This window comes from Pholcus phalangioides, unplaced genomic scaffold (genome assembly GCF_987345545.1).
Source record: "Pholcus phalangioides strain wild (caught in Gottingen) unplaced genomic scaffold, Ppha-v1.0 ptg000009l_1, whole genome shotgun sequence".
In the NCBI taxonomy this organism is placed as follows: domain Eukaryota; kingdom Metazoa; phylum Arthropoda; class Arachnida; order Araneae; family Pholcidae; genus Pholcus; species Pholcus phalangioides.
Window position 1 is genome coordinate 56,588,061 of NW_028301602.1, and position 13,369 is coordinate 56,601,429.

Here is a 13,369-nt window from a genome sequence, read left to right on the forward strand (position 1 = left end):
AGAAGCTATAATACCTATGACAGTCATATATACAAGCCAGCAGTTAAATGGTAACGGAAACTGTAAGCAGCTTAGCAGTAAGAAACTTGTGTTTCTTCGTTCAGCATAGGTCCGATTGTAACAGCTATTTTTCTTCTGGTAAGTCTACGTTATCAAATTGACATCATTTTTCATTTTAACAGTTAAAAATCTATTCAAAAATAAAATAAAATTAGTTAAGTAGGATGAGCAACGGTTTTAACGGAGATCGGTACCTCCGAAAATGATAATACTGGTATGAAAATCTTACTCCTCTATTTAAAATTCAAAACAAATTGCTATTAAGAAAAAATTTATTTGATTGCGGCTCACACCAGTTTATCGAATCCCTTTGTTAGCTCGCGTTCGTCAAAAAAAAAAACCAGCACCTCAGATGATATCCGGATGGTCAATACCATCCATGTGGAATGGATTTTGGTAAGCTTTTTATCCCAATTATGAAACTTCTCTCGAAGTCATCAATTCCATGTGAATCAATTTCATGAGCGTCTATTCGACCAGTGTGGCCCCCACCGGTTGTTAAATCAGGATTAAGGAAAAAATAATAATTGCAGAAAAATATAGAAAAATATGTTTTGTCTGTAAAATTCACAGATTGTGGATGTCCAAGTTCCATCCCATTGGATGGAATAATTTACATAAGAAACTGCAATTTTTGATGCATTACATATAGATGGGAACGTAACCAGATGTTCACACATTTTATTCTGATACATCTTTTTGTTATTCAATTTTTTTTGTCAGTTCCCTAAATGCACTCGGGACTAAATTTTCACTGGAAACTGTGAATACAAGTAAAGTGTTTACGTAACCGAAATGATTCATCAAGTATTTTTCTAAAAATTCAAAAAAAAATCTCTGATCCCCCAGCGTCCACTGACTTATAGCGGAGAACATACCTTTACTTTTCAGACCATTCAGAACCAATTTAAACCTTTAAGAAAACAGTGTCGATACCAAGAAATAGAGAAAAATAATATAATAATAACGTATGGCATTTACAGCAAAACCCCCTCTTAACGGACACACCTCAAATTCGGTCACCTCTTTTAGGGTCAAATAATAATTTCTTCTCGTATAATAAAAGTATGCATTTCAAACTCCTGATTAACAGTCACCCCCCTCTTTTACGAACGAACTTTTTTGTCCCGCCGATTTCCGCAGAGGTTTTACTGTAATTAATACAGAAATATATTGTTACGAGAAATTTCTTGATATATGACTTTTTAGCTAGACCTCGGTATAATGTCATCAGTGGGAATCGAATGAAAATGACTTCATAAGCAGAATAACTTGATAACGAGTCAACCCAATCACTAAGTATGCTGCAGGAATCCTTGAAAACCCATTATGAGCGGGATGACGTAAAAAAATGACAGACGTTATACCGAAGTCTGACTGCAAAAACAAACTCAGTAACGATTTCTCTCTCTTTTTTTTTTTATTGAAACTATTTTCTTATTAGGGCAGAGAAATCGTCAGTAATGGACAAGAACTCTTTCTACCTCAACAGCCTGTTGAGATGGCACAATTTCAGAGACAGTTTCAAAGGCTCTTTCTCGAAGTTTAGGCAAATGATGAACGACGCGTTGCGACAAAGGTTCCGGAGAATCACAGAATCCGTATTGGGCCGTGCGATATCACCACAATTCGAAGAAGGGAAAGACAAGATAGTATCACAGTCGTATCCCCACATTTTCCGACGGAAAACGTTTTGGGAACTGGTGATGGCCAGCGGAACAGTTTGCGGCATCGAGTTTTGCTACGCAGCCGAAACTGCGTTCGTGTCACCGATTCTCTTAAGCTTAGGACTTGATGTCAAATTCATGACTATGGTTTGGTGCCTAAGTCCATTGATCGGGTTCTTCGTTACCCCTCTGCTAGGATCGCTGAGTGATAGCTGTAGGTCGAGATTTGGCAGAAGGCGACCATTCATTGTACTATTGTCTATTGGAATTCTTCTAGGTCTCGTGCTTGTACCAAACGGACATTCTTTTGGAGTCGCTCTCGGGGACACGGACGATAACGGAAGAAACAGCAGCTCGCCAATAATTCTGGAAGAAAGTAAGACATCAACAACGGATTCACCAGAGTTAAAAATAACCATGTCACTTTGGACATATGAATCCCGTGATATTGGCCTTCAGTTCGTTGACGCTTCACCGGCAAAGCCCAAGAATATTTCTGACATCAATTCAATTCACAAGCAAGTGTGGAGCATCTTTTTTACGATTGTAGGCACGGTGTTGCTCGATTTCTGTTCTGACGCATGTCAGTCACCCTCCAGAACGTACCTTCTGGACGTTACGATCCCAGAAGATCATGGGCGAGGGTTGACCACTTTTACTATGATGGCCGGAATCGGTGGGTCGATCGGATATCTACTGGGTTCAATAAACTGGGAAGTGACGTCCTTGGGAAACGTAATGGGAGGACACGTGAAAACGGTGTTTATCTTCGTTACTGTATTCTTCTTGTTATGCTTGATCTCGACGTTAATCATTTTTCCTGAAATACCGTTGGATGCGCTTAAGAGCAGCTGCGAAATTCGAAATGATAACAAAGTAAAATTTGTTGGACAGTACGAAAGATTCAACGAAAAATGTGCAGTAATCGAATTTAAGTCAACGGTTGAATACGGCAGTATAGAACCTGGCGAAAGCAAAGAAGGTGGTGAAACAAGCCGTGACATGAAGAAAGAAGAACCGAGCAAGGAGTTGAATGCCATAGCGTTATCACCAGAGAATTGTAGAAACATAGAAGTTGACCGTCTTGAAACCGATCAACCGACGTTTAAGCATTACCTAACGTCCATAATCAAGATGCCCAAGTCTCTGTTTATTCTGTGTTTGACGAATCTCTTTTCCTGGATGTCACTTGTGAGCTACTCGCTCAATTTCACGGATTTCGTCGGACAAATCGTCTTTGGAGGAAATCCACGTCAAGCCGAAGGATCGGAAAGTCGCATCCTCTACGACGACGGCGTTAGATTTGGCTGCTTGGGCATGTCCCTGTATGCAATATCTTCTTCCGTATACTCATTCGCGATAGACAAACTCATCAAGAAATATGGTGAGTATAAGCTTTACATCTCTCACGCAAAGTCCCGATAAGACTTGCGTATAGTGTCGTTACCTTCCGAGCAGAAAAAAAAAAAGAAGAGAAATGCATGCATTAAAGCGAAAAAAGTGAGGAAGGTAATACACACACTTACACAATGCTGATTTACCGTGGGATTCTTGACGGTCTCTGCATTTGATTTTTTTCCTATCATTTTAAAGGTGCCAAACCAGTCTATGTCCTAGGTCAGCTTGCTTATTCACTAGGAATGGTGATCATGGCACTCTCACGGCACAAGATTGCAGTGATACTTCTATCGCCAACAGCTGGCATAATGTACTCAACCCTCTTCACTATGCCCTACCTGCTCATCGCACATTACCATTCCGAACAAAAAGTGAGAAAGTTGCAGCTCTTTCTTTTTTTTCTTTTGAACAGATCATCAAAAATATATCATAGGTGCCAATGCTCCCGATTTAGGACCCTTTGACACGGAGCGGACGCGGGTCCGGAAGAAGTTTTAACTATTGAGTAGATTAACTATTGGTACATACGGAGCCCTTCAGACGATGCGGAATGGTGGAATGCGCCCGCAACTTGGAAGTGTTCGTGCGGGTCCGGAGGGCGTCCGTATGTGTCAAGACCTAAGTGCGGGCTCCGCATCCGCACATACAGGTTTTGTACATTAGGTTATATGGAGCTATTCACACGACGCGGGTCCGGGTCGAACTCGCCCACATCTTTGGCTACTTTTAAAGACGATTTTGCATGGAATTTTTTTATTTATTTGCCATAAATACCCTCAAAAACACCATATGAAAGTCCCTGTTCATCTAAAGGATGTACCCACATACGTCTATCCATCCGTTTCCTTCTGAGATAAAGGAGATATAGCAACTTAAACTGCCTACGTGTTACATACTTTAACACGAAGATTTTTTATTAAAATTATTTAAAAATAATTTATGGCACAAAATAAGGGTAAATTTTGGCGATTTTTGAAAAAGTTGCATGTTGTTAAAGTTAAAATTCGATAAAAAATAACCATCAATTAAAATCCTAAAAGCTCGTGTTGTAGTACCGTATACTGGGATGACTTTGTGCCCCTTTTTGAGGCTTTTCCTTGATATCTTCCCTTATGCTTTGCCTGGGCTGCTGGGAGTTTTACTAAAGATAGCTTCACATATCAGCTTTCGCTTTCTGGTTTAAAAAAAATTATGGTGACAAGGAAAGGACAGCGAATTTTTTTCGCGTGGCACATAGTCACCCTCCTGGAGGGGAGTGGCTACTATGTGCCATCACTTTTTCTCGCCTGTCATCAGGGCCGTGTTAAGAGCATCAAGGATCCCCGGGCCAAGTGATTTTTCTTAGGCCCTACCGGGCAAATTCACGAAAATTTCTACCAAATCTAATTTTTGTGAGGCCCCCGGCCCATGCCTTAAGACGGCACTGCCTGTCACACCCATTTCTAATTTCTGAATTTTTAAATAAAATAATCTCTGGAACCTAAAAAAAATCAGTTTATTGACATTTTTAAGTAAAGAAAGCATTTATTTTTACTTTTTATGGGAAATTTTAATTCGTTGAAACATTCGCAAAAATAAAGACTTCAAACACGAAAAATAAACGGCTCTTCTTAAAAAAAAAATAACACACTATAAATAAAACATTCATTTCTTCGAATCTCCTACAAAGTTGTTGTCCCTGCTAATAGGTCAAGGTTTCTTTATTTTCATTATAATTCGGCACCTCGGATACCAAATTTGGTCAGCTGGATCAGGCCATGAGTAAAATTTGCTAACTTTCTTCAGGGCCCCTTCCACACGCTTCCCCCAATATGATCAAAAATGGTGAGAATCTGTTTGTTTCTTATCACTAGAGCCCGGATTATATGCACTAAAAAGTGGAGAAATATGCTCTAAAAATATCCAAATATGCACTTAAAAATGCTAAAATATGCATTACAAACCCAAAGTATACACCAAAAAAAAAAAATCCTGAAAAAGTTAATTACCAAAAATTAGAAACTATGCATTTAAAAAGTCACCATGCAAAAAAAGCAGATATGCTTTTAAAATGAATATTTTCTATTTCTTAGTGCATATTCATTAACAAAAAATATCTCCAAACATGCATATACTGCATATGAAAAAAACCGGATATTTTTATTTAGGCACTTTTAATTTCTAGTTTGTTGTAGCTGCTCAGTAACTAAATAGCAGTAACAAAAAGTTATACACACTAATTATTAAGTTATTACACTACTAATAATTAGACTATTTCTAAAAAAATTGAACGCTTTTGCTATATCTCTAGAAATAGCTTTAAAAATAGAACACTTGATGTTTGGGAAAATATGAGCATTTCTACTAATTCACCAAATTCCACCTGCGGTAGAAAAACCGATGCTATAAAAATAGAGTAACCCGCCCCCCCCCAAGATGGGGCTACCCTTCTTTTACTGGAAAGTATGGAAAGTAATATTTCCCCTTTTGTATAACAGAAGTATGCATCATTTCGAACCCCTGATCAACGGTCACCACTCTTTTACGAATGAATTTTTTTGTCCCGCTGGAGACCGCAAAAGAGAAATTTTACTGTATTATTAACAATATTCATTTGAAAAATTTAAAAAACTGATTACGCTGAAATAAAGCTTCAAAAATATGCACTTATTCTAAAAATTCTTTGATTTTATGCTTTTATATGCATTAATGCTAAAAAAAGACCGTATACATATAATTCGGGCTCTACTCATCACATTAAGAGCCTCTTCAAGTGTTTCATTTAAGTAATTGCAGTAGGGTCGACTACCCAATACCCAGCTTCCACACATAATTGCGAACCATTGCTGGGACAATAACAAACTAGTGAAAAAACGGGCAAAAACCCTGAAAAAACAGGTACAACAATACCATTTAATTAATTATGGGAAAAAATCAAAATGCACCAAAACGTCAAAGAACTGCTTTGAATCAAACACATGCATAGCTGCCAACTTTTGAAAATGAAAATTCAGGAGATTTTCGCGCAAACCCGTATTTTATGCTAAAACCACTCCCTAATAAATACAATAGGGATTTTTACAAATAAAATAGGGGTTTTCCAAACATAAAAGTTAAAGCGTAGGGAATAAAATCCCTACTCAAAAACTGAAGTCAAATTAAAATAGGGATTTTACTCACATGGAAGTTAAACCCTTGAGAATAAAATTCCTACGCAAAAAACAAGTGAAATTGGAGGCCAAAACTTCAATGATGTAAAAATACATATTGTGTTCAATCAGAAACGCTGTGAACAAACATTCTGCGCGAATGACCCCAAAATCATCGGAAGATGAAGGAAAACACCGGCAATTTTTGAAGAACACTGACTTTTTGTGACACTTGCTTGATGGTTTTTTTTTCATTTCACATGACCGATGTTTATGTCCGTAACACAAAGGAAAAGTTGGCCCTCTTCTGGAACGTTTGATGAAAGGAAATTCATCGGAATAAGTATCTTTAAAATTGATTAAATATGTTTTTGCTTATCAGTATTCATGCTTTGTTATATCACACGTACGTAACTTCAACAAAAGAAATTTTGACCATATGCGCGACACTATAATCTTCAATTATTATCCAGGACTATTGGCTGCTAAGCCATTTCCCTGCAGGATAAGACGAACAACTTTCTTGTTACCATCAGAGGGTTTGTAAAGCTTCCTTAAAAAGGGAATTTCCCCATTTACGACGTGTGACGTCATTTCGAAAGGGAAAAAAAAGAGGCTTCATGCCCCACAAAAAATTTCTTAGGGATTGTTTTCATAAGAGGGGATTTTTTTTAATGAAGTAGGAACAATTAGGGATTTTTGTGATTTTCGTAAAAATTCGGGAGATTTAAGAACTTTTCGGGAGGTCGAGCGATGAAGCTAAAATTCGGGAGATTCCCGAAAAATTCGGGAGACTTGGCAGCTATGCACATGCCACCGTAACTGCTCAATTCATCAACTATCTCATTTTTCTTACTGCACTCTTCTGATACCGAGAAACAGCTGGCCAAAGTGCCACCATTCTTAATAGATAAAGCTCTCTATGGCACAGTGGGTACTTTAAAATCAGTGAAGGCTCGTGGTTCAGGGGAGACCTGCTCATCGAAACTAACACATCCAAATAAGCCGAACTCATTCAAAAGCTTCCATCTCTCGGAGACATTCCAATAACAGTCAAAATCCATCCCACGCTGAATTATTCGCGTGGTGTCATTTCAGACCCTAACTTTATTAACATGAATGAAGAACTAACACTAGAGCTGGCGTCTCAAGGCGTAACATCTGCCAAACATATGAGCCGCAAAGATGGCAATCCAGCTCCAACACGTAATATAATATAATCCTCACATTTTCATCCCCAACATTGCCGAAAGATATAAAACTTGGTTATTATAACCTCAAAATCAGGCCATACATACCTAATCCTGTTCGATGCTTCAACTGCCAAAATTACGGTCACTCACGAATGGCGTGCCGTAGTCAACCCACTTGTGCAAAGTGCGGTGAGAAGGGCCACATTTCGGACAACTGCACTAATTCACTATTCAAGTGCGTCAATTGCGGTGGCGACCACCCCGCATTTGATAGAAAGTGTCCAAAATGGAATGAAGAAAAAGAGATCCAGAAGATCAAGGTCCTCAATAACATTTCATATATCTAAGCGCGCCATCGTATAACCTCTAACCCAGCTCCAATATGTAGTAGATCATACTCTAATATACATGTTTTTTCTAGTATTCATATATGCAAACTGTAACTGGGCTTTTGCCTGTAGTTTGTATGAAATAAATAAATAACAAATACATTATCAGCTAATAAGACTAACAATGTCACCAAAGTATCTGTGACAACTCAGACCGAACCCATAGCTAATACATCAACTCAAACTTCATCTAACCAACCGTGCAATAGTCGTGGCTGCTGTTGCTTCGCTGGCTTCCGGAGGGAGTCTACCTCAGAAGAAGAAGCCGGAAAAGTAATGGCGAACACATTCAAAATTTCTACAGGTATTAAACCTAAAACCGTTTCTGGAAATAAAGCTCAAAAGAAACAATTCAAAGCTGGATGTTCACGAAAAGCCACACAAAGAGCGTTGAAATATCCCACCATTAAAAATAAGTCACTAATTGATGGCATGGAGTTGGACAATCCTCCAGAACCCGGGCACTACTCGCCGCAAGATTGACCGGAATAAACTCAAGGACCTTGAACTGTCAACTTCTGTTTAGTTCCTTGATTTATGCCCAACATAATTCAATGGAATATTCGTGGTCTTGGATCCAATTACGAAGATCTCAAGGATTTGATCAATCGATATCATCCTGTTTGCGTAACTTTATCCTGTTAAGGAAACTTACGAATCCCTCGGAGACATGGAACAGGCAACATTTCCTGTTCAGTATTGATTACGATGACGGGAGTAGAGCGTGCCGCGGTGTTCTCCTCGAAACTTCCTAAATTTTCGAAACCTTGATGGAACCACGAATGTAATCCCCCTATTAAAGCTCAAAAGAAAGCATGGTGTAGGTTCCGGAGGTATCCTACCCATGACAATAAGCTGGCATTTTTAAAAGCAAAGGCGATATCAAGGAGAACCAGTCACCGAGCAATGGCACTACCATCAGCGATGTGAGGGATATTGCGGACACCATCACCGCTGTCTCCAGTGATGCGCATTATCCCCCATCTTTTCATTCCATTACATCAACAGCACATCGTACACTTTCCGGCATTTTACATCGGATGGGTACAATTCATTGTTCACCCTTCATGAAATGACGCCGAACTTGCAGCGAAGTGGAGACTCAGCTGTAGGGCCCCGATGGAATTCATTACTCCATGATTGGCATGTCTCACCAAAATCATTGTCACATTTACTCATATTATTTAATCGGATCTGGGTCAGTCATTCATTTCCTGACACCTGGCGAGCAGCCATAGTTCTTGCATTCCCGAAGTCTGGCAAAAATCCTCAGCAATCTGGTCCAACCAGAACTATTGCTTTGACCAGTTGTCTATGTAAACCTATGGAACGCATGGTCAACTATCGCATTATGAGGCTACAAATATTTTATCTAAACATCAAAGCTGCTTTAGACGGTTCAGGTCCACAACACGTAATTTGTTACGCCTTGGACATCAATAAGACAAGTATTCGTGAAGAGGGAGCATATAATAGCCATATTTTTCGATATAGAATCCTTTCCGACCTCTATAATTGCGGCTTGCGGGGCAACTTACCCATTTTTATTAAGAAATTTCTAGCTCGCCGTATTTTCCAGGTCGGATCGGAAGCACATTATCAGCTCCCCAAATTTAGGAAGAAGGTGTACCTCAAGGTAGAACACATTTTAAGTGTTACACTTTTCATTTTGCGACTCAACGGGTTGTTGAACCAACTCCCGTTGTCCGTCAACTGGAGAACTCTACGTGGATGATCTGTTAATATCTTAACAATCAGTGAATATGAGGTCAGCCGAAAGACAATTACAAACCGCACTAAACAAGATCAGCAAGTGAGCTCATGATAACGGCTTCTCTTTCTCCGCTGACAAGAATGTCGCTGTGCACTTTTGTCGGCGTAGAGACCTTCATGATAACATACAGATGTCTGTCAACAACAATCTAATACCTATTGTAGAAAACACAAAATTCTTCGGCATCACATTTGACAAGAAACTCACTTTCAAACCTCATATTGCACAGTTAAGAGCTCGTTGCATGAAGACGATGAACCTCTTGAAGGTCATCTCTTTTACATCATTTGGAGCAGACCGTAAGCCGTTCCTTCACTTATATAAAACTCTAATACGCGATCGAAGCTTGACTACGGCTCCATTGTATACGGGTCGGCACCTCGGAGCTATCTGGAGTGTACTCGACCCAGTCCACATCTCGCCCTCCAGATTTGCTCTGGAGCTTTCCGGACGTCTCCAACGGAGAGTCTGTATGTCAAATGCAATGAGCCATCACTGACATCAAGACGCCAGCACACAACTATCCTTAAAATATTATATCAAAATGAAGTCTTTGCCAGATCATCCACTTCATCGTGTCATTTTCAATCCCTCATTTCATAGACTTTTTGCTGCTTGTCCTTCATGTGTTGCGTCTTACGGTCTCCGTATGAGGGTACTCGTACAAGAACTACAAATAGGCATCAGTCGTGTGGCCCCAGTTTCACGGCAACTGGCACCATGGGAGCAATCTCCACCAGATGTCTCTCTTTCATTATCATCATACTCTAAGCCACCACAGCAGATGTCATATATCGACAGATATTCCTTAGGCACAGGGGGTAGGTACTTCCCCATATATACTAAAGCTGCATTAAGAGTTTAAGCTTTCAAGCAGCTTTGATATATACCGATGGCTTCAAGAGCCCTGGGCATGTCGGTTGCCTACATCTGCTGTGAGGAGACATCTTTCAAAGTACCCGATACCTTCTCTATTTATTCGACGGAACTGTACGCTATCCTTCAGGCTCTCCGTCATATATGACTCAAACGCCACAGACAATGTATCATTTATAGTGACTCTTTAAGCTCATTACAGGCACTGTGTTCCTTCACTTATCACACTCATCCATTTATTCATGTCATTTTTCATAAAATGCATCACCTCATTCATCACAGTACTATGGTAAAATTTTACTGGGCACCAGGTCATGTAGGAATACCGGGAAACGAAAAAGCAGACACCGCAGCTCGAACAACCACCAACATTCACAATAGCCTTTTGGCACCTGCCAGTCACCACTTGTCAATCCTCCGAGAAGTGGTGCATCAGTGCTGGCAAAATACCTGTTGGAATAACCAGGCAAATTACATGCCATCAAGCACATGCTTGGCCATTGGCATTCGAGCTGTGTCCTTACCCTGTTACGCATAGGACACAGTTGCCTCATGCAATTATATTTATCATTACAAGAGTGTCAAACAGAGTGCCCACATTGTCAAAGTCTATTAGACCATCGCCATCATTTTACGACTGCTTTTGGTCAGAAACATCTTTCATTTCGTGACATTTTACCTGACCATTGCGATGCATCTCACATTTTTTAATTCATCAAAGAAATTGGTTTATACGACAAATTATAGTTTTAACAACTCATGTCATTGTTTTACATTTCACACGCATATTTTTACCTTTTGACATGACAAGAAGTGTCTTATCTTAAATATATATGGTCATTTGCTTTGGCGCAGCTTGACCTAGATGGTCCTTGCGCCAATAAAATTAAAATCCAATCCAAAAAGCAGGTGCCACAATCACCACATGAATCCCCATTTTTTTGTTTATGCGTCATATTTCTGCCGAAATGCAGCATTTTTACAATTCAAATAAGCATTTTTTATCCGTCAGTAACTTCTTCATAGAAATATTAAATTACCTAGAGACCACGAAACATACTGTCTGCACCAGGAGGTGTTTGCATGCATTTGAAAAAATTCGTCTAAATCACAATATAACCTAAAAAATTTGCTAGACAACAGCTGACAGCAGATGATGCAATAAATGCTGTCGGTGAGTCACATACAACTCCTGAATCAGCATGAAAATTTTTGAAACCGATTGTTCATCCATACACTCCCAGGAAACGCTTGCATCCTAAACTCTGTAAATGGCACATAGTCGGAACCTTGACACAGTCACTCAAGTTTACGGTATGTAACACCATAGTGTCGAGAGAAACCCAGGGTCTCAAGACATTTGAATGAGTGATGTTTTAAAAAATGTTCCTTATCTCACAAAAAACTTAAGTTTTGAGAAAAAAGCATTTTACTGAAAAACATTAGCATGTGTAATGCCTGCCAGCAATTTATATTAAAATATTTTATATAGCATAGGTAGAACCTTCCTTTTATCCATACTTCACAATTTTATTCTTAGATAATAAAATAAAACTTTAAAAAAATTAAATACTATAAAAATCACTGCGCTATTCACATACAGCGTTCACTGGGTGAAAACAAAATGAGTCTACTCTAGACTCAATTTGTTTTCACCAGTGAATGTGCTCGTGCGAAAAGGCATGCGGATGCGGATCCACAACTGCTCAGTGTGTAAGGGGCTTTACCCGGAAGCCTGATTTTTCAGCCTCATTAAAATCTAATTCTTCTGATTTTTAGTATCTTCATAGAAAAATTCCTAAAAGTCTTCAAATTGAGCTTTATTTGAATAGAAAATCCCTAAAGAAAGTACTCTTTCAGTCCTTGCAATTTCAGGCTAACATAGTTTTCTCAGGGAAAATATGGGAAATCAGGATTTCAAGTGCGAAAAATCTGTAGTTGTCTCCAAATAAGACACCAAAAGCCAGCGAAGTGGCTAATTATAGCTAAAAAAATTGGGACGGCGAAAAATGTGTTCCGGAAAAACAGGACTTGTATATGGTCAACCCATTGAAATTTCAAAAAAGTGTCCAAGTTTTCCCTTTTATTTGTTTGACATGTTTTCTTGGATGGAATGTGTCATCACATGATAAAATACAGATTTTTCAAGTCCGTGAATTGGCACCTATGATACATGAATACATTCGATGTATATGCAAGGAGCATACGAAAGTCCTTTTGGCTTGAATTCGTAAACGGAGAAAGAGCTACGACCATGCAATTTAACGGAAAAGTATAAAGACTACGTTCGATAAGATACAATACAAAAGCAGCACGAACCTAAGTTTCATACCTGTAGCTCTATCTTCGTTACGGACCGTCAGTAAAATAAAGCATGATAACACGATAAAATGTCAAAAACAGGCCAGATGTTAATACAGTGGATCTCACTCAAGACATCACCGTTGAGACCATACAATAGAAGTGGGAAAAGCTACAGGTATACGAGAAACAAAGTCAGGAATCCGGACTTCTCGAACTAGACCTCTTGAGGCAGATCCACTGTACCAAATTATGCTTCCTTATTATTTATAGTATTTAAAATTTGCAATATGTTCTTCCAGTTTGATTCTGCATCAGAATGCACCAAATTACGAGGAATGGGTACAGATGTGGCCATAGTGAGTAGCATGGTTTTCCTGGCTCAATTCATTTTATCATTGATTATGGGCAGCATTGAAGATGCTGTGAACTCCTGCGTGGCTACTGTATGGAATGCAGCAGTTATGAGTACTTGTGCAGCTTTTTGTGCCACTCAAGTATTTTATTTGAGACTTTGAAAAAAAACAAAAAAAACTGAGCAACCAGCACTGAAAGGAGTAACAATAAAGTGGATAGAAAAACA

At 39.0% G+C, this 13,369-nt stretch overlaps 1 protein-coding gene across 1 annotated transcript; it reads left to right on the forward strand.

Annotated features, from left to right (window-relative positions):
- The first annotated feature begins 1,523 nt into the window (after positions 1-1,523).
- Positions 1,524-13,369, forward strand: lovit (loss of visual transmission). Its single transcript, XM_089236829.1, has 4 exons — positions 1,524-2,115; positions 2,200-3,111; positions 3,321-3,496; positions 13,089-13,369. The coding sequence occupies exons 1-4, from the start codon at positions 1,524-1,526 to the stop codon at positions 13,302-13,304; spliced, it is 1,896 nt and encodes a 631-aa protein (XP_089092955.1). The 3' UTR covers positions 13,305-13,369.